We start from the raw sequence: 22,149 nt of genomic DNA, 5'->3' as shown, positions 1-22,149 counted from the left end.
CGAGATAGCTGATTTTCATATATAATTCGTCCAATTCCGACTTACGGTTTGAAAGTTATGACCTGTTCTTCGTAGCAAGTTATGTTCTGAGGTCCGTCTGCAAGACTGGACTTCGTCAGAACATTGTGTTGGCCTTCTTGTTTTGATGATGATTTACAAATAATTTACTACTAATGTTGTTTGTCTAGTGTTTGTGCATTCCTATGTATTGTAGACAAACAACGTAGCTGGAGGATGGATGGATTGCGCCATAACGACGATATCAAATGGAGGTTGGCGGAATTGTGGAGTGAAGCAACATACAATTCAAGTTAAAGATCAAGTTCAAGCTTCATCCGCAAGTGTACCAAGTCAAGCTTAATTGAAGATCAAGATTGCTTGGGTAATGTAGTTTTAGATTTTATATTATGTGTGTTATATACTCTAAGCTCAATATCATATACACACACACTTATTAGTTACTTCGTATATATATATAGTTATATATATATACATAAGTTTTGGTTTCTATACATATATATAGTTATACATATACATACATTTCATGTTTTGGACTAGTTTGTAAAATGATGATATTTTTCATTTGGGAAGTCCTTTTTGATAACCAGTCATTGTAGCATGTTTATTATCTTGTCTACAATCATTCCCCAAAGTTTTACATTTTTCTGAATTTATTTGATATTTTTAAACAGTGTTTTAAAACCAGCTTTGTTTTTCTGGGATGTCAGTTTTCGGTCGACCGGTACGGTCGACCGGTCAATTGACCATTCGTCAGTATTTTTCCAGAGAGTCATCGGTCGACCGGTCCGGTCAACCGAGAGCTCAAATCGGTCGACCGACAGAATTTCCGGTCGACCGACGTTAGTCCAGAAAGTTTTCTTCGTGTTTTTGCTCTCATCGGTCGACCGACGGAATTTTCGGTCGACCGACAATATAGCCGTTGGCTACTAACGGCTATTTCTGAGCTGTTTCTCTGGGGGCTGTTTTGTCATTTGTTTTGGGGGTTTTTGCTAAGATCTTTAGAGGGTATAAATACCCCATTGCTGTCATCTTTCAATATCTAAGAGATTGTTTTAAAATAGTTTAACAAGGGTTTAAACTTGTTTAATGTTTGTTTAAGTTTGGTTTAAAAAGCTTTTAAGCAATTAAGGGTTTTAGTTTGTGAAGCAAATTTTACAAGAGCAAAGAGGAGATCATCCTTTGATGTTTGGGCATTCAACTCATCTCTCTCTCACTCTTGATCTATAGAGAAGTTTTCCTTAAACTCAATTCTAGCTATTTATTGTTTTGATCTTAATTTCCATAAGCTAGATTTCTATATTGAGTTTAATCGTTTTATTGATACTCTTTGTTCACACACAACCTATTGAGCTTATTGTATTTACATTCATAGTATAATTTAGGGTTGTGGGTTTGTGACATTGAGAGTGAGCTTAATTGAGTTCTCATCTTGTTTAGAGAACAATCAATTGATTTATATTGTGCCTAATTGTGAGGATTCACTTGTAATACACTTGTACACCGAGAGAAGTGTGTGGTGAGAGACGGGGTCGAATCCAAGAGGAGTGGCGTCGGTTGACGTGCCTAGGGAGAGGTTGTAACCGAGCACTTGAGGAGGAGGACACGGGCTAGGACCAACACTTAGTGTGTGAGGTGTGATTACATAGTGATTGTATTGTGAGGTGTAAACGTTGTTCGGGTGAACGTAGAAAACCCGGTTGTGATAGTGGAGATCTCCTCGAGGTGAGGAGCGGGGACGTAGGTCGTGGGGACCGAACCTCGTAAACATATCGTTTTGTTTGTGATTGCATTGGCGTTCTTATTCTTGTTTTCATATCTTATATCGCCTTTGTGTATTGCTCATCATATTACCCTATCACTTGTGTAGATTGTTTATTTTACCCTTGTCTTAGTTTATATATCCTTGCATATATTTCACTATATGCCTCTTTGCTAGGATATATCATATTGTATATTGCTTATCCTAGTTCATATATATTGTTGCATTTCATACTTGCTAGGATAACTCATTAATTAATTTTAATTGGCATTTAATCGGATTAGATTAGCATAAGACCCTAATCACCCCCCTCTAGGGTCTAACACATTGGACTTAGCCTGAAGCTCGCCAAGCCCGCCTAAGGTTCGCCTCTGCATTACAGAGTCAAAGCGCACAGGTCGAACCAGCGTTATAACCTCAAAATGCAGAGTTAATCTCTAAAACGGCACAAACTGTGCGTTTTCAGCCTAGAACAGGCTTAACTCTGCGTTTTCAACATCAAAACGCAGAGTTAATCTCTAAAACAGCACAAACTGTGCGTTTTCAGCCTAGAACAGGCTTAACTCTGCGTTTTTAACATCAAAACGCAGAGTTAATCTCTAAAACAGCACGAACTGTGCGTTTTCAGCCTAAAACAGGCTCAACTCTGCGTTTTCAACATCAAAACGCAGAGTTAATCTCTAAAACAGCACGAACTGTGCGTTTTTAGCCTAGAACAGGCTTAACTCTGCATTTTCAACATTAAAACGCAAGTTAATCTCTTAAACAGGCCCAACTGTGCGTTCAGCTACCAAAATAGGCCCAACTCTGCGTTTTTAGGCTAAAAACACAGAGTTCGGGCCCTGAACGCTATTTTTTAGCGTTTGACTCGTTCAAAGCACGCAATGAACAGTTCCAGGAACTGTTTTTCCCACGATTTGAGGGATTTTCGCCCCACTTAAGAGCGAATTAAGGGGGTAGTTACCACCCTTAATCCCCTATAAATACCAGAAACTCAATTGAGTTAAAGGATCGAATTTTTTTCTCATCAACAAAGAGAGATTCGGTCAAAAGGCTGGCATATTTTGGATCTGGGACTTGGCAGCACCAGAGGAGATCCTTAGAGCATTTTCTGGAGCTCGGGAGATCAGCAACAGGAGCATTTTCTTAAAAATAACTCATTCAGAGTTATCAACTCGATCAGAGTTCAAAACTTGCTCTGCAAGTTCTTCTAAAACTCACTCTGAGTTATTAACTCGTTAAGAGTTATTTTTAAGACTTTTTCAAGAGTTTCGAACTCGATCAGAGTTATCAACTCGTCCAGAGTTTCAAACTTGCTTTGCAAGTTTTCCACAGCGTCAAATCGTGAGGAGAAGACTATGTTCCAGTGAATCAAGACGTGCGGATCGTCAACGAGAAGCAAACTCGACGCGAGCATTCGAGGGAGGCATCTCATCGCCACCGTGAAGAACCCAGAATTAAACAAATGGGAGAATCAAATTCATTCTCCTCTCTTTTGTAATCGGAATCCAAATTGTAATTGATTTTGAGAGGAATACAAGTCAAATTTTTCTTTCATTGTCTTTTTACTGCAAATTTCTAACAAACAGAAGGATCTGGGTGTAGCGAAGCAGATTCAAGGGATGCGAATCAGTAGGGATGAAGCTAGAGGGAAATTGAGATTGAGCCAAGCCGAATACATTAAGAAGGTACTTCAGAGGTTCAACATGCAGAATACTAAAGTTGTTAGCACACCCCTTGGAAGTCAATTCAAGCTATACGAGGAGCAATCGCATAAGACAGATACAGATAGAGAGCATATGAGGAGGGTGTCATATTCTTTGGCCTGAGAGTCTCATGTACGCGATGGTTTGCACAAGGCCGGACATCGCCCATGCAGTGGGAGTTGTGAGCAGGTTTGCTAGCAATCCAGGGAAGCAACATTGGGAGGTCGTGAAGTGGATATTACGGTACTTGAGGGGAACAACAAATAAACCACTATGTTTCAGGAGGAAGGAGTTGGTGCTGTAGGGATACATTGATGCGGACTTCGCCGATGATCATGATACGAGGCGAAGCACCACAGTGTATGTTTATACCTTAGCGTCGACAGCAGTGAGCTGGGTCTCACATCTGCAGAAGATTGTGACTTTATCTACAACCGAGGCTGAGTATGTCGTGGTGACCGAAGCAAGCAAGGAGATGATTTGGTTGAACAGGTGCTTGGAAGAGTTGGATTTGAAGCAAGGAAGAGGAGTTCTTTATTGTGACAGTCAGAGTGCTATACATCTTGCCAAGAATCCAGTATATCATGTCAAAACGAAGCACATCGACGTCAAATACCATTTTATACGCTCGCTAGTTGAAGATCGAAAGTTACATTTAATGAAGATTTTGGGGAGTCAAAATCCGACAGACATGTTGACGAAGACAGTCACTATTGAGAAATTTGAGTTGTGCGCAACTTCAGTTGACCTTCACGAGTAGAAGACGAAGGCGGAGCCACACTACGAGGATCGGCGAGATCGTCAGGATGTTGATGATTGAAGAATGGATTTTTCAAGTAGGAGAAGATTCTTGCGAAGAAGGCGGAATTCGGGAGAGCTCATTGATGGTGGTTTGATCTCCAAGTGGGAGATTGTTGGTCTTGAGAGTGGAGACCCAAACCTAGAATCAAAATCAACAATCGCATGAAAATTCAAGACAGGCCATGGGTGTGGTGTCTGCCACACCCTGGTGTGGCAGAATCTGCCTTATCTGCCATGGGTATGGTGTCTGCCACACCCTGGTGTGGCAGAGTCTGTCCTGTCTGTCATGGGTGTGGTGTCTACCACACCAGGATGTGGCAGACTCGTTTTAGAATCCTAATCTGTTTGGGATTGTGTTTTGTTATAAATAGAAACACGCCACTTTAGGGTTTAAGAGAGAAAAAGAGCACAAAAAAAGGGTTTTGAGGGCTCTTTGAGATTATAAATCTTAGAGAGAGAGAGGCCAATTGCAAGCATTGTAATCTTCTTCAAGTAATCAAAGAATTGTGTGGTGTGGCTCCCGAGGACGTAGGCACGTTGCCGAACCTCATTAAACCTGCTGTGTTCTTTCTTGTTTACTTTCAAACGTAAGATCCGGAATGGTACGGATTTGATTTGATTATTTCAAATCGTCGCCAATTGCTGCATTAGGAGTTATTGGATCTGGTGGAGCCGCTTCAGATTTTGGTTGGCGTCGGATATTTGGTTACCCAGCATTTGGTCACATCGAGGATGTGAGATTTGATCCGATTGCACGTTTGGTATTCGAAGGCTCATTTGATTATCGGTTGGGAGCTTCTGATTTTGTTCTGAGCAGGTATGTCACATTGGACTCTTGGTAGGTAAAGAGTGGTGATCAGGTCGTTTGGATATCGCAGCAGGTGGAGGGTGATGCTACTCCATATTGGGTGGAGTTTACTCCACATACTCCAGGTCATTCTGTATTATTTGGGGCTTCAGCTGAGGTGACACAGCGTGAAGATCATTTGGTTTTGTATGCAGATTACGTATTGATTGATTTGAGTGCAGCTGATAGGCACAGTTTGGACATGGACATTGGTTCACCTCAGGTGGAGGTGTTTGGATCGTTTCAATTTGAGGTCATTGGAGGTGCTATCTATCACCGATTTGGTGATGATGGAAGAGGGTTGTGTGCTCTTCTATTTGTTTGAGGGCCTTTAGAGGCCGTTTGGGTGAACTACGTGAATGCTTGATTCCTTGGGCAAGAGGATATGTAGGCAGTCAGTTTTGATGCAGCCGATTTGGTGAGTAGATACCGACGTTTGGGTGAGTGTTCACACTCCCGTTTAGATCTCGACTTGTTGAGGATTGAGAAGCAGCAAGTGAGGCATTTGGTTTGGTTGGTGTCGGCTCAGTTTTGGAAAAACTTCGCCAATGTGGAGAATTGTGAAAACGGCGAAGGAATTGAGGAAGGAATTGAGAAAAACGTGAAGAATAAGCAAAACAGGCTCCATCACACCCTGGTGTGGTGTCTGCCATAGGTGTGGCAGAATCTGCCCTGTCTGTCATGGGTGTGGTGTCTGCCACACCCTGGTGTGGCAGAATCTGCCATGTTTTCCATGGGTATGGTGTGTGTCACACCAGGGTGTGGCAGACTCGTTTTTAGAATCCTAATCTATTTGAGATTGTGTTTTGCTATAAATAGAGACACGTTTTTTAGGGTTTCTTTGGCTTGGATTGGAGATTGGTTTGGGGATATTGGAGCACAGAAAAAAGAGAGTTTTTTGAGCTATTGTTTGAGGGTTTATTTAGAGAGATTAAGAACTTTGTTGGTGATATTAGTTGATTGTATCGAGCGTATTGTAATCTCAGTTTGTACTCTTCTTCTCTATTAGTGAAAACCCCATCCCCTTCTTGCCCCGTGGACGTAGGCAATTGCCGAACCACGTTAAACTATTGTGTTTGGATTTGTGCCGTTACTTTGGTTGTTTTGACATTTATCTCGACGTTTGGTTTGATTTGGTTCTCGAAGCACGCCCGTTTGGTTATCACGCTTCCGCGCCGCGCACAACAGACACCCCACGTGGGTATTGCACTCCAACAGAACCGGGCTTGCTAGACACGTGGTGTTTTAAGAATTCTCTTAGAGAAAATATCTTGTAGACCAGATGCACTTGATACATGATACTTAGTCGTAAATATACAGATACAACGGCTCTTATTTTTTTGGCCCACAATGTAAGCCATGCAAGTCATATAAACTCTTCATATAATATGATTAGCCATTTATTATCTTTTAGAAAATTTTATTAGTGCCTAAGATTTTTGCTTAAAGATTTTTGATAGAGTAGTGATAACCATATTGTAGCATACTAGCATGTATTACATTTGCTCAAACAAGAAAGTGAAATCCATGGTGACTCACTACTTTCTTGTGGCAATTTTTAACGAAAGATCCTACACATTCTCAGTGACTGGTACGGTAAGGTTAACATTGCCACTGTTTATTCTTTAAAATAAAAATAAAAATAAAAGAAAAACCACTTTTAGTAGCATACCATTTGCTATCTGCGCTCCAGTGGAAGAGTTGTATCTTCCACAGCTACAGTGGGTCTTTTGAAAGACTCTGCCATTCTCCGTGATAAATTGAGATTCAGGTTCAAGCCAAACTATAATCTCTACAATAAAAACATACAATGAATGCAATGCCTCATGTTGAAGGTTGAAAGGCTATGCGTCAACAAGACGTAAGACAATTTCACCATCAAAATCTCTGTCACAAGTTACTTTATCAATATAGTAGCTGAACAAAAGCAGCGTTTTTTGTTGAAAGGCTGTCAATCCATAAAGAATGATCTCCGAATTCACGAAGAGCTTCGAATCAACGAAGAAAATATTAAAAGATGAATTTTATTGATAAAAGCGATCTATTTATTTTGGGGTTACAAGTCTCTTCTTAAATAGAAAAATAAAATAGACTTCTAATAAGACCAGAATTACAAAGAAATAGAAAGGATTAAACTCTATCCTAAAAAGACTCTTTATAATAGATGAAATAAATCAATCCAACATAAAACAAAATTGATTGTTTCCTAGTCTAAATAGACTCTTAACTTTTATTACTAAAAATAAACTGAATGCTAATTAATTTTCAATTTTTTGCCAAAAACCGGTGATACTGATGTCATTCCGGAAATCTATTAAATTTAAATGACTTCATCTCGTCGAGGTGAACAATTTTCATATATAATATATCAGGATCCGCCTTCCGGATTGGGAAATATAATTGTTTCTTTGCAAGAAAATACAAAATTGATCCACGTCCATATTTGACTCGTGAATATCTCACTTTTTCATGAATTTGATTGTTATGCGTCCTACATCAGACTGTTATTCTTTATATAATAAGAAGAAATCTCATGTCTTTTGATGATAGAAAGCATATACTCTTGAATAATTAGAAAAAACAAACATTTAAGCAATTTCTTCCCAAGTTCATACATAGGTGACAGCGCTCTAAAATTTATTAAGTATTTAGCTCGGTTCTAAATGCTTGAGCTTGCATATGCCAGAAAGAATAGAAATTATCGCGGAAATAACCGTATATCAATCTTCGGACGAGTTAGTATAATTCACGTCCACACCTGTCGCAAGGATGAGTCACATTCGAGGTTTTCTTCCGAGGCATTTCCTTCTTCATCTTCGGTAAATCAATCTCCAACACATCTCTGAGAGCCTTCGATGCTTCCTTAAGCTCCTCCAAACTGAAATAAGTAAAAGTTCAACATATCAAACAATACGGCACGCAGGATCATATGAAAAGGGTACATGCGCAAAGAAACATATTCCTTAGGAAGCACATACAAAGGGTAGAGCTTAAACAAGAGAAGAGAGGGGCGATCACCAATCGCAAGCCTAATTGAGCTATAATCTCTTCTGGAATTACCTTTACATTATTTGGAGCTACATCATGATATAAAGAAATCGAGTTTGCTCATTTAATAGAGGATGGTAGCCGAGACATCACAGATAGATATCAACCTAGTAATAAATATACCAATAAATTGGACGTGTGAGTTAAACATCCTTAATAGAAAATGCAAGAGAGCTCATGGCATTATGTAATACAGGTTTGTTCTATGCTTGTAATTTTTTCATAGACAATAGATGCTATCAAATGCTTTGACCAGTTAACACATTTCAAGAAAAAAAAATATATAGATAGATATTAAAAACCAAAAGAATGTGTCAAACTTGAAACAGGCTCAAAAAACCTGAGGAAGTCGGGGAAAAGGAAAGCGCCAGGCGCCATATTTGGAAAATTTGGATTCATTCAAGATCTAATGAAACAATGAGTGATGCTTACCTTATAGAGAGCGGAGGAGCCAATCGGATTATAGTATCATGAGTGGGCTTTGCAAGAATCCCTCTTTCCTTCAACTTAAGGCATATATCATAAGCAGAGACTGGGGATAGAGCTTTGTTGTTTAGTTCTATGGCATTAAGCAGTCCTCTTCCTCGTACCTCTTTTACGATTTCTGGGAATTGCTGTTGAATCTTCACCAACTGGTCCCTGAATTCTTCACCCAATTTAGCAGCTCTGCAGATAAAAAAGGAAACATAAATTAAATAATCCTAAGAAATAAGAGTATACTTCCCTAGCTGCATAGAATATACCAAAGGAAATATTCTCCTAAAAAATGAAAGAAACTATTATTTCTAGTGACCAAAAGGACTTTTTTTTAACATATGTGATAGGATAACTACACTAATTGGCCAATTAAAATATACTCAATACTGAAACTGAGAGATGCCGTACCTCTCTATTAGTCCTTCATCTTTGATTACGTCCAAAGCAGCAATTGCAACTGCACTCGCCAAAGGATTTCCACCAAATGTACTGCAATTACAGAATTTAAAAACAATAAGCTATTGCATTATTACGTAATAGTGAAAGAGTAGAATTAAGTTTATATAGACTATTAAAAACTATGTAAGTATGCAAAAAAGAAAACATTGTATTCTCGTCCTCTATCAACTTTAAGGGACTTCTGATCCTCAGCTCATGTATATCTTTTATATTATATAGATGTATTCTAACCCTGACGGGTTCCATAATATTTATTTCAGAAAACAAAAACAAAACAGAACTATTCAATTCGTCGCCACCATTCTTGTCTTCCCTTAAGTTTCATTTCTCTTGTTGCTCCTACATTCTTGTAGGACGATTCGCCAAAGACTAAATTAGACAAAAATACATCATATCTTTTACTAAAATACAATGACTGGTCGTGATAAGGGTGGTGTCAGTTGCCATATCATACACGCGCGACACATTTTGGACATTTTGCCCTTATTACTTCTATAACTACTCTCTCACCCTCCCTTCCTTCTTAACTATTAGGGATATTTTAGATTTTCTTGACATCTTAATGCCGTGATAGTAATTTTTCTGATAGTCTATGGTATTTTCTGTAGATTTGAGAGCCTGATGGTACTTTTCTCTAATAAAAGTAGTTTATAGTAGTTTTGTGCATAATAACCCCCATAATTCATGGTATTCATGAAATTTACCCAATTTCAAGCGACAAATAGCAGAGAAAACACACACCTTCCATGTTCTCCCGGTCTGATGCACAGCATGATATCCTTGTCAGCGAGCACAGCACTAACTGGGATGACTCCGGCACCTAAGGCTTTTCCTAGTACCTATTGCAGATAACAAACATAGAAGGTTGGCAACCAAAGTGACAATTTTGAGCTAAGATACTCAACAGGAATTTGTGAACGTGCAAAAAAAAATTTACCACGACATCAGGCCTGATTTTTTCCCAGTCACATGCTAGCATTTTTCCAGTCCGTGCTATGCCAGTTTGAATTTCATCAGCAATCATCAAAATGTTATGTCTAGTGCAGAGGTCCCTAACCGTTTTCAGATAGCCATCAGGTGGAATCACAACCTGGAAAAAATTGAAAACCAACAGCAACACTTAATAAACATGTCTCTTTAAATATTATCAAAAAGCAAAGCAAATGTAAAAATTTATATATCATGAATGTGTTGGTGATGCAAATTTCAATTTTGAGAAAGAAATTTCAATTTAAAGAGAAGAGAGTTAATTAAAAGTTCAAAGGCTAAGAAAGGCTAGTGGCAATGATAAACAAAAGCCAATGATACAACGGTTAACAAACATAACAATTCACCTTTTTTTTTAAGGAAAAATTGCTTCAAGGCCCCAAAAATGAAAATACAATGTGGCCCAGGCCCCTGTATTATTTTTCATGTGTATTAGCCCCAAAAATGAGAACTCTGTGTGATTCAGCCCCAATTACAATTCCCAAGGGAATATATCCCCAAATTACCCCTCCTTCTCCAGATCTCTTCTTCTCTTCCAACAAACCCATCTCCTCTTCCACCCTCTCTCTCCAACCTCGCTGGGAACCTCCAACACCGCCGCCACCTCCTCCACCTCCGCCTCCCCTCGACCTCTACGACTCCATCCTCAGTCGTAGCCCCCGCCGCCACCATCGCGCCGCCTCTTCTTCTTCCGCTGGAATCGCTAGATCTGGAGGAATCTAGGGATAGGGTGGGGTCGCTGGAATCGCTGGGATTGGCCGAGTTTGGTGGTGGTAGGATCGGTGATGGGGTGGTCGGAGGTGGTGGAGGGGGGGGGAATAAGGCCCCTTGTTGTTTTTTGAAAAGCTGAAGTCTTTTGGGTTCAAATTTATCCTATCTGCATGTGTGCATCCTTTTGAGTTGCTTTCTATCCTTTTTTTCTCTCATTTTGTGTTGCTTTTTGATGGACGTTTTTAGCAAGTTGTGAGCTATAAGTGAAAAAAAACATGTAAAAAACAGAGATTGGAGCTGGTTTGCTCTCTTTGGTGATGTTTTTTCGGTGGGTTATAACAATTTGTGAGCTTATAGTGTACAAATAAAAGAAGAGCAGAGATTGGGTCTGATCCCCCCCTCCCCCCTTTGGTGATTTATTTTTGGTGGGTTTTAGCAATTTGTGAGCTTTAGTGGGTAAACAAAGAAAATAGAGATTTTGGTTTCTTTCTTTGAGAGTTATGAGGAGATTGTACGTGATACTGGGTTTAGCTATTTCATGGATCTGATGGTGAGCTCAGTTATGAGGAGTTATGAGGAGTTTGTGTTGCTTGCGAGATGACGAGGTCTCAGAAGGTGGAGTGGAGGAGAAGAAGGCTAGGGTGGAGGAGAGCTTGATTGTGGAGAATGTAGGTTTGGTTTTATGCCATTGTTTTATGATTTGAACGGAAGTATTTAAGAATAAAGTGAATTTATGTTAGTTCAATTTTTATAGTGGTGTATCATGTTTTGCAGTGTTAGTAATGTAAACTATAGAAAATTAACTGTTAACGTTTAGTTTATTTGTTCCATGTTAAGTATAGTGGAGTAAATGTTAATTTTTTTCTTTTAAATGTTAAGTTTTGTTAATTAGCTGTTAAGTTTTACCTATTACATATGAACTATAGCCAATTAACTGTTAATGTTTAGTTGTTCTATATAAGTATAATTGAGTAATTGTTATCTTTATTCTTTTAAGTATTAAGTTTTGTAGATTAACTGTTATGTTTTACCTAATATATGTAAACTATAGTTGACTGACTGTTAACATTTACCTAATCCCTAAATATAATTGAGAATCATAGTGTACCAAAAGATGAGATTGGGATATTACCACCAAATCTGTTGATTGTTTCACAAACGATTTTTGGGATATTACCACCAAATCTGTTGATTGTTTCACAAACGATTTTGTTGCTTCTTTACAGTAAAGTGGTCAACTATATCATGGCGAACAATTAGGAATAGAGTGAATGCTGTTATACAAAATTAAGATATTAAGAAAGAGCGGTCTTTAACATGTGAACATGGTTCAAATTCATATAGTTAATATTTTAACCATAATATTTATCATGTTAACTGTTGTAGTTAGCATGTTAACTCTTGTGTTTAACATGTTAACTGTTATGGCTAACATGTTAACTCTTTAGTTAGCATGTTAACTCTTGTGTTTAACATGTTAACTGTTATGGCTAACATGTTAACTCTTGTGGATAAAACATGTTAATTTTTGTGGATAACATGTTAACTCTTGTGGCTATATGTTAACTCTTGTGGATAACATGTTGACTTTTGTGGAACATGTTAACTCTTGTGGCTATATGTTAACTCTTGTGGATAACATGTTGACTTTTGTGGATAACATGTCGACTCTTGTGGATAACATGTCAACTCTTGTGGATATATGTTAACTCTTGTGGATAACATGTTAATTCTTATGGATAACATGTTAACTTTTGTGGCTAACATGTTCATTGTTGTGACTAACGGTTATTTTAACATGTTAACTATTGTGGTTAACATGTTAACTATAAGAGCTTAGATGTTAACTAATTATATGAGGATTGATCTTACGCAGAAATATATAGATACAATCCCATACTGCTTGTTTAAGGCAACGTTCTCCTGCAACTGCAACCATTGCCGTAATCTATCTAAGATGACCTCTATTACTTTGTCATCGAGTCTTCCCCCGCGGAGCAAATACAGTAGTTTCGGATATGTAATTGTGCTGTTATCACTAACGATGACATAGCAAGCAATAAGTTACGGAGGGTTAAAATCTAAAACATGAAAGCTAACATCTAAACAGCAAACATAATAAGCAACTAACAGAGATTCACAGTTAACATTAAAGAGAGTTAACATTAAATTACTAAACATGTTAACTCTTGTAGATAACATGTTAAAATCATCGAGCTCAATCCATGGCTAACATGTTAACTCTTGTAGATAACATGTTAACTCTTGTGGCTAACATGTTAATTCTTGTTGCTAACATGTTAATTCTTGTGGATAATATGTTAACTCTTGTGGCTAATTTGTTAACTCTTATGGCTAACATGTTAACTATTGTGGATAACATGTTAACTCTTGTGGATAACATGTTAACTCTTGTGAAGAAGAAGAATTAGCACATATTCACACTTATGTTAAGTGATCCAGGTGGTTTTAACAACAATCACACCTATGTTAAGTGATCCAGGTGGTTTTAACAACAATCACACCTATGTTAAGTGATCCAGGTGGTTTTAACAACAATCACACCTATGTTAAGTGATCCAGGTGGTTTTAACAACAGCGTGGCTGAGAAACAAGTTTTAACAACAACGTGTTAGATGCTACGTATTATAGTTATCAATTTACGTATTATAGTTATCAATTTACGTAAATTGATAACTATAATACGTAAATTGATAACTATAATACGTAAATGTTAACTCTTATGGCAAACATGTTAACTCTTGTGGCAAACATGTTAACTCTTGTGGATAACATGTTAACTCTTGTGGATAACATGTTAACTCTTGTTGATAACATGTTACTCTTATGGATAACATGTTAACTCTTGTGAAGAAGAAGAATTAGCACATATTCACACTTATGTTAAGTGATCCAGGTGGTTTTAACAACAGCGTGGCTGAGAAACAAGTTTTAACAACAACGTGTTAGATGCTACGTATTATAGTTATCAATTTACGTATTATAGTTCTATTTTAATGTGTTAACGGATTATGTTAACATGCTATGTATTATAGTTAACATGTTAAATGAGAACTATATTAACGTGTATATGACCCGAAATAACAGTTAACGGATAATGGATTACAAATAACAGTTAACGGATAATGAATTATAGTTAACAGTTTACTGAATATAATTATCAATTTACCAATTAAAGTTAACATGCTACGTATTATAGTTAACAAGCGAACTGTGAAAGTTAACATGTTACCAGTGTAACTTAACAAACGAACAAAGAAAGTTAACATGTTTCTGATGATATTTACCAAATAAATTACAAAATGGAACATGTTATCCTGATCTCATGCAAAAAGGAACATGTTACTCAATACAGACTAAAATACTAATATCTATGTATCATCACACTCACACGACACTACTAGAATAAACTTTTCTTTTGGAAAAAAAGTTAAAAAAGTAACACATAATTATGAGTAATAATTTCAGTCTATTGTATAATTGGCAGTGCATCAGATACATTTGCGGCACAATGACTTCAAATCAGAGAACTAGAGGAGCGGTGATCTGATCTTCCATAGTCAACGAGACGCTGGCCCTCCAAAAAGTCAATCTATGAGTGGTTGTCTGCTTCTTGATCAGCTAAACTCAACACCGTCTCGTCCATGCCTTCACGACAGAGGAAGAATCACGTCTCCAGACCTTCCGCCGCTACCTCCAAATCCCAACCGCCCACGGCCCACCCCAACCCCGACTACACCCCCTCAGTCTCCTTCCTCTCCTCCCTCGCCTCCTCCCTCCCCTCCCTCCGCATCCAGACCTTGGAGCTCTCCCAATCCAAACCCTTCCTCCTCTCCCTCCCCGGCCTCGACCCCTCCCTCCTCAACTCCCACCTCGACTCCGTCCCCGTCGACCCCCTCCACTGGTCCCACCCCCTTCTCCGCCCACTACGACCCCTCCGTCCCCGAATCCTAAACCCCCAAACTAATCTGTCAATCACCCAAAACAAAGCAAAAAAACACAAATTAGAACTCCTAAGATCTCTACCAACCTCATCAAAAACAACCCCACACTCGGCCGCGATCCCCTTAACCAACTCTGACGCCGACGGATAGGCCGCCAGAATCAGATCCCGACCCGCCCAAGGATTTGACAACGGGGAGAGAGTGGAGGGGGGGGGCTGACGTGGCGATGGAGGCGACGGAGATCTGCTCTATCTCGGGGGGATGGGGGCGACGGGGGAGAGAACGGAGCCCTCAAAACTCAAGAGGGGGTAGACAGAGAAGGAGAAGAAGAAGAGGAAGAAGGGTAGCGATGGTGACGGCGGGGGCTACGACTGAGGATGGAGTCGACGAGGTCGAGGGGAGGCGGAGGTGGCGGCGGTGTTGGAGGTATCCAGCGAGGTTGGAGAGAGGGTGGAAGAGGAGATGAGAGGAGAAGGAGAAGATAAGAAGAAGAAGATGATGAGGGTAGTTTGGGGTTTTTTGGGAATTAATTCTCTTGGAAATTGTAAAAAGGGTAGAATCACATTAACTTTTCCTTTTTGGGGCTAATACACATGAAAAATAATACAGGGGGCTGGGCCACATTGTATTTTCATTTTTGGGCCTTGAAGCAATTTTTCCTTTTTTTAATATGCTCGCAGATAAACAAAAAGAATGGTATGCAAAGTAGAAAATGGAGTTTAGGCAAGTGCACACAAACAACATTTCTAGGTTAGTAATGAAATTATTTTAAACAGCCATGACATAAAACATGGAATTGAAGAGCTTACAGAATCACTAGATCAGTTACAAATAACTGGACAAATTTGAAAGAGAGAAATATCAAGAAACAAGCAAAGAAACCACCACAAGGAAGCACAAATGCCTAGATTGAGTAAATGGTTTAGTAAATAGAATTAAGATTTCAATGGAACTTTAATTAACTACTCTCAAAATCACTAATCATGAACTAGTGGAGTCCTCTAGGAATCAAGCACAGATGAACAAAAAATCCGGATAATATAGCTTCTCACGATTGAAGGTGGCAGAATAAATTACTATAAGTCAAATTTCATCTTTTGTATTAATTTTGCTAACCTTCTATTATGAAATATAAAAGACGTGGCACTTATACCAAAATCCTACAAAATCAAAACAAGGTTGTTTCATATTCTAAGATGCCTATTATCTTTCAACGTGGTATTCAAATTTGATATATTAGGTTTTAAGCATACATACCCCTGCCTCCCCTTGAATGGGTTCAAACAAAAAACCACATATCCGGTCTCCATGTTCTGAAATTCCAAAAAAAAAAAAAGGATTCATACTTAGTTATTATCTACAAAGTAAATTTAAAAAAAAGGGCTGAGCCGTTGGCAAGAAATGATCCTCATCACCAACCTTTAAATATCTTTTCAAGTGCCTCAGTATCACCAAAATCAACTTTTAGATGACCAGGAACCAAGGGACCAAAACCTCGAGTTGCATCATTATCACAGCTCATGGATATTACCCCTAGAGTTCTGCCATGAAAACATCCGCAGCAAGACACAACAATAGCCTGGCAAAAAAAAAGGAATAGAATTAACGTGAACCACTGTAACTATATTTCATACATTATGGAAAACTATTGCTTTTAGCAAAAATGACACATAATCTGAGATTGATAAAGCACAATATTGGGTTTTATGTATCATGTATTGCAACGACAAAATATATTATGGGATGAATAGAGAAGTTATGTAGTCTTTATATAGTTGATTTTATAAGTTTATAAATGCAGTGTGCCATTTCTGAAGCAGTCAATATATAGTTTTGAAACCCTAAACAAATAGTAAGAAAATAGTCTGTTAATTGTTCAAGTACCTATTTAATTATATTCAATTAGGTGGTTCCTTTAACAATAAACAAATAGCTTTAGTATTCGGGTTTATAAATGAATAGAATTTAACCAAATGTATATTCAATATGTTTGCTTATCAAATATTCACTTAAAATTTAATCGTTTATAATTTGTATTAGTACACACATGATCTAATGTTTTTAACTCGCTTACACTTTCTGCTTAAAGTTCTATACTGGATATGAGAGATTTAAAGCGCCTAAAACTAAATTTTTTAATAAAAATATTCATATTATAGATTTATACATCATAAGTATTCAACTAAGAATTTAAATGATGTTTAAAAAATTAAATTCTTTAGAAATATGGAAGTATTTCTTTAACAAAAAAAAGTATCTTCTTAATTTGTATACATTATTAGTCAAATGAATATACTTTAATATTTGATAAATATTTCTGAGTATTTGACAAATACCAATTATTCGAGTTCGAAAATATCCAAACTAGGATATTGGAATTCAGAATCGAATTTGAAAATTTTAAACAAATACATGTGCGGACACCTTGGTACTCTATTCGGTTTGTTTCCACCCCTACTTTCTTGTTACATGCTGGTAGAAAGAATTGTGTCCTCAATTAGGAAAAGGAGCATGTGCAAAGAAGTGAGGAAGATGTAAATACAAATGAGCTTCAGGAAAAAGGAGAAAAAAATACACTTCGTAGATATGAATTATTCAAATTAGGCAGCTTAATTCTTCAAAATGTCCTTGAGCAAAATATTGCACTCAGAGGTGAAAGTGCGAAAGACAATTATGACCAACCATAAACACCATTGACATACTGCTAACATGGAACATGAACATTATGAAAGTGAGTAACAAATAATCCCAAAAGGCTACAATTAGAAAAGAAACATAACCACATACTCAAGAAAAGGAAAAAAATTTTGCAACTCCATAAAAAGAAAAAAGAAAAAAAGAAGAATTGCTCTATTTTGGTAACTCCCATGCTCACCACTACTACTGATTGTTAGCTTTTTCTGGTTTAGGACGTTAACTTGTATAACCTACAAGTATTCTATGAATAATAATAATACTATAATAGATGTCATCTAATGTGTGTTCATGCATACATGCGCATACTCACTCAGACAAGCACGCGCATGTTTAAGCTGGCTGCATTTTTACATATTTGAACAACTATGTGACCTATTAATACAAACAAATTATGATTCTGAAAATTGCATTCTTTCTGTGTATTCACTGCCCCTCCAAGTTACTTTTGTTTAATGACAACCTAGCACAAAATGCAGGTAGGAAGAATTTTTTGACACGACAAAGAGACAATTGAAAGGTCAAAAGTAAAGTGAAGCAAAACAAACTCACATTGTCCTTTGGTATATTTTTTTTCTCGTAACCCCATTTTCGTGCCAATTTCAGAGCAGTTTCCACGCCTTCAGCACCCGTATTCATTGGTAGAACCATCTCATATCCAAATAGGCGTGTCAAATACTCAGCAAAGATTGGAAACTTATCATTATAGAAGGCTCTAGAGCTAAGTGTAAGACGTCCTGCCTGTTCAACTAAGGCTTTCATAACTTTTGGATGGCAATGTCCCTGAAGACAGGCAAGCAAAATAAAGTTATACACTTAGGTTGATAGATCAGTCTTGCTAGTTGTTACCAACTGGCTATTCTTTACCAAACTAATTGAGATAAAGAATTGGCATCAAGAGTTGAAGTTGTGAACGATGCTGAATACAAATGGTATATTACTTTTGAAAACAGCAAACCTGGTTCACTGCAGAGTAAGCTGATAGGAAATCAATGTACCGGTTGCCTTCAGGGTCCCATATAGATGTTCCCTTGGCTTGAGAAAATACCATAGGAATTGGATGGTAACTGCAGAAAGAATACGACTTAGAAGTCGAATAAAATCTGTACAAAGCTTTGTGTTGCTCAAAACATTGAGTTGATCTGAGAAACCAAGCAATAATATGCCTAGTAACAACATGATTTAGACATAAATGATACTCGAAAACCTGAAACAAAACATCCTAAATGTAAATTAAAACATGTAAATCATAACGTTTCCCCATGAACAAATAATAAAAAACATAAACAGACCTTATCAATTACACAAGACATTTTAAAGTTTATTCTATGTTTTCAAATAAAACACATGCTACAAAGCATTAACGACATAGTTTATATATAATATAAATTAACAAGTTTTTCTATTTTATATGTTTAAAGAGTTTAAGTTTACCATAGATAACATAACATTTGATGTTACCAGAATTAATCAAAGTGTGATGCGTATGAGTTTTGCTTTCTTTTAACACCACTTTGAACTTGTCCATTTGGTTGCATTTCTAGTTCAAAGTTCCTGAAGTTTGTATACTTGCTATATTTCCAAGAAGATCAACAAGAGGACCCTTTTTCCATAAGTTGAAAGACTGAAGCACGCTTCTTATTCTGATGCCAAAGGACGGTTTTATACTGTATAGGAAATTGTAGAATACGATACAAAAGATGTACAACAGTGATTTTTTGAGTCCTATAGCATATTTGCTGGGAGCAGTCCATACCCCAACTCTTATTTGAGTTAATTTTATCATTTTGAGATGGTCCTCAATAGTTTTAGAATCACCATACCTCGTCTATATAGATGTATGCTACTAAGTAAATCAGGTTCCTCACATGCTAAACATGCTCAAGTCTCTTTGATGAATATGACAATGACCAAAAGTTCACATGATCTTATTCCTAAAAATTTTATTTCCGCATATAACTGAGTAGGAAAACAAGACCCTCTTACTGATTTCCATGGTCATGTGTAATTACCTTCATATATCGTCTTTGATGATTTCTTTAATCAAATATTCTTCCCCTTTCGTCTGTACTACAAATTAATGTTCTTGTGCACTGAGGGGTTTGGCTTAATTATTCGCATAGCAATTCCGGAGATATTAATGAGGACCCAATATTAAACAACTTCTCCCATTTTGAACCGAATGCAATTTCGGCATCTATTAAAACCCTTTTCAATTAGATGAAGTCGCTTGTGCTTGTGGCCTGAAAACATGCACTCCTCAGTAGTCTAGGTGAGTCCTGCAGCCTAAAACTATAACCCTCAAATTCCATATTTAATGCTGATTGAAAAGAAAAATACCGCTGCGCGAGCCCAGGTTTTTTTTTTTTTACAATAACCCAGAGATGTCAGATTATAAACTTGCAAACTCAATCCTCACCATAAGTTTGTAAACCATGGAGAACAATTATAAATGGAAGGTACAGTAGGCTATTGATGTTATTTACTTACTTATGAGCACTGTGGCTCTGCTCCATCTTAATCAGCTCATCAGAGGAAGAAGAGGATGAAGAAGAGGTTGAGCTTGACTTCTCTGGAACTGCACACAGACGTCTCGCCCCATTTGTTGTTGTTGTTCTGCTGCTGTTGATGCTGATGGCCCTCCTCAATAAACCCTGAATCGAATTCTTCGCAGGACCCATTTCCTGAAATCCCTTGCTCCGCAGAGATTTGATCAAAATTTCGAGAGATTGAGGCTGGATAAATGAAGGTGGGGGAAAGGGGTTTTATGTGATATAAAGTTATAAACAACAGTGTGATCAAATAAAAATTGTATTTTTTATGGGGGAGGAGGAAGCCGCACGACTCCTCAAACAAACAAAAAAAAAGTTATTTGCATATACACCCTCCACACCTTTCATAATTGCATATGTGCCCCCAGATTTTCATAATTTCCAATATACCCTACAAATCATCCCTAATTCCATATTCATCTCAAATATTCATAATTGCCAATATACCCTTCAAATCTTACATACTTACGTATATACCCCAAATCTTCATAATTGTCAGCGCACCACTCCGCAAATCGTCCATTATTGCGTATTTATCCCCCAAATGCCCATAATTGCCCTCCTATGGAGCTTTTCCTCTTGATAAACATCACTTGGGGATATTTTAGGTATTTTTAAATAGATTAATGGGTATCATTATCATAGGAGGAGATTTCTCTCCTTGTCGTCTATGTGGCACAATCCTCATCATCCTCATAAAGTAGGCACAAATCCCCACCAACTCACACATTCTCTCATACTTTATGAGGATGGTTGGGATTGTGCCACATAGGCGTCAAGGAGGAAATCCTCTCCTATGACAATGATACTCATTAATCTCATTTTAAAATTTTTATCGACTTTGTAAAATAATAAGTATATGGTCAATTATGAGGATTTGGTGGTAGATATGTAATTATGGAAGATTTGGGAGTTATATTGGCAGTTATGAATATATGGGGATAAATATGCAATTATTGACGATTTTGGGGTGTGGTGGCAATTCTTAAGAGTTGGAGGATAAATGTGTAATTTATAGAAGATTTGGAGGGATACCAAATAACCAAAAACATTAGATTTTTCTTTTGGAAAATTTTACAAAACCCCACTACATTTTTGAGTTTTTTTGTAAAGCCGCAAGTTAATCTTTATACTATACAAAAAGAATCTCAAGCTTTCAGAGTTATTCAAAGCCCACTGAGCTAACTGAAAATCATTATAATGTGATAGCTAATCTTTTATATTCTTTTAGTTCTCACTATTTTCACTAATCAAACTCTTCAAAAATCTCCAAATGCCTCCATTAGTTCCCTCCAAACTAATTTTTTTTCATTCTCTAAAATTCCATTTGTTTTTCCATGTACTCTGTTTTCCATCCCAAATCATAATTTGTTATTTCTAAAGAGCGGATCATGAAAAAATAAATTAACCTGTGTCATGAGAGGAGGCCTATGAAAAAAGAGGATAATATTACCAATACATTAATTACATTAGAAGTATGAAACATATCATGTGCTTATCTAATAAACCAATTGTTTTGAGTCCTTAGTTTAGCGAAATAAGTCAATAAGAACCTTCTTTACTTTTTAAAATTTAGGAATCTCTTGTGCAAAATATCCCAAAGATCAGGAGTTTTGTGAAATTTATGCTTTTTTTTAATGTATGAAGGAGAAGAGAATAAAAGAGATAAAACGTTAAAATTAGGTAGAAAGAGACGTGATTGGGCCGCAACTTAGACACTATAAGGTTTGTCACGCATCTCAAGGACGACGGTGGCGAACAAAAACAAACAGGATGAAGATATTTGGGCTCTGCCTTTTGTAGAGTAGGCCCAATTTTGGCGTTATTGGGCTCACATGTATCCACTGTTACATAACATTCCACAAAATTCTATTTGGTTAAATATTAATCCTACATGGAATCTAGGTAATGCCTACTGTAAGGGGGTTACACACTTGTTAACCAAAAAATTCAGTTGAGACTCTTTGATATACGGATCAAATATCATATGAAATCTTAATGTTTGAAATCGTTATTGGAGTTCACTAAAGTTATTTTTGCGCCACTCTAGATTCTTCTTATTAGTTTCTGTTAAATCTTGCTGACGTAACAGTGACAATCTCCCTACCATATCACTGACATG

General features: G+C 37.2%; 1 protein-coding gene across 1 annotated transcript; it reads right to left on the bottom strand.

Annotated features, from left to right (window-relative positions):
- On the bottom strand, positions 7,622 to 20,282 carry LOC109844992 (ornithine aminotransferase, mitochondrial). Its single transcript, XM_020414176.1, has 10 exons — positions 19,966 to 20,282; positions 18,434 to 18,542; positions 18,028 to 18,258; positions 16,201 to 16,360; positions 16,039 to 16,094; positions 10,056 to 10,208; positions 9,860 to 9,957; positions 9,068 to 9,148; positions 8,615 to 8,848; positions 7,622 to 8,012 (listed from the first exon to the last, which is right to left on the bottom strand). Exons 1-10 carry the CDS (start codon positions 20,154 to 20,156, stop codon positions 7,871 to 7,873), a joined length of 1,455 nt encoding a protein of 484 aa, XP_020269765.1. The 5' UTR covers positions 20,157 to 20,282; the 3' UTR covers positions 7,622 to 7,870.

This window comes from Asparagus officinalis, chromosome 6 (assembly GCF_001876935.1).
Source record: "Asparagus officinalis chromosome 6, Aspof.V1, whole genome shotgun sequence".
NCBI classification, from domain to species: domain Eukaryota; kingdom Viridiplantae; phylum Streptophyta; class Magnoliopsida; order Asparagales; family Asparagaceae; genus Asparagus; species Asparagus officinalis.
The sequence above is the reverse complement of the archived record's forward strand: the minus strand, read 5'-3'. Positions and strand labels throughout refer to the sequence as shown.

What these genes read in the sequence shown, in the direction of transcription:
- LOC109844992 (XM_020414176.1), bottom strand. Translation starts at nt 20,156, where the DNA reads ATGGGTCCTGCGAAGAATTCGATTCAGGGTTTATTGAGGAGGGCCATC. An exon ending in CAGAGCCACAGTGCTCATAA is followed by an intron (nt 18,543 to 19,965) that starts GTAAGTAAATAA and finishes TTCTTTCTGCAG; the next exon opens with TTACCATCCAATTCCTATGG. An exon ending in GATGAAGGACTAATAGAGAG is followed by an intron (nt 8,849 to 9,067) that starts GTACGGCATCTC and finishes TTTTATCTGCAG; the next exon opens with AGCTGCTAAATTGGGTGAAG.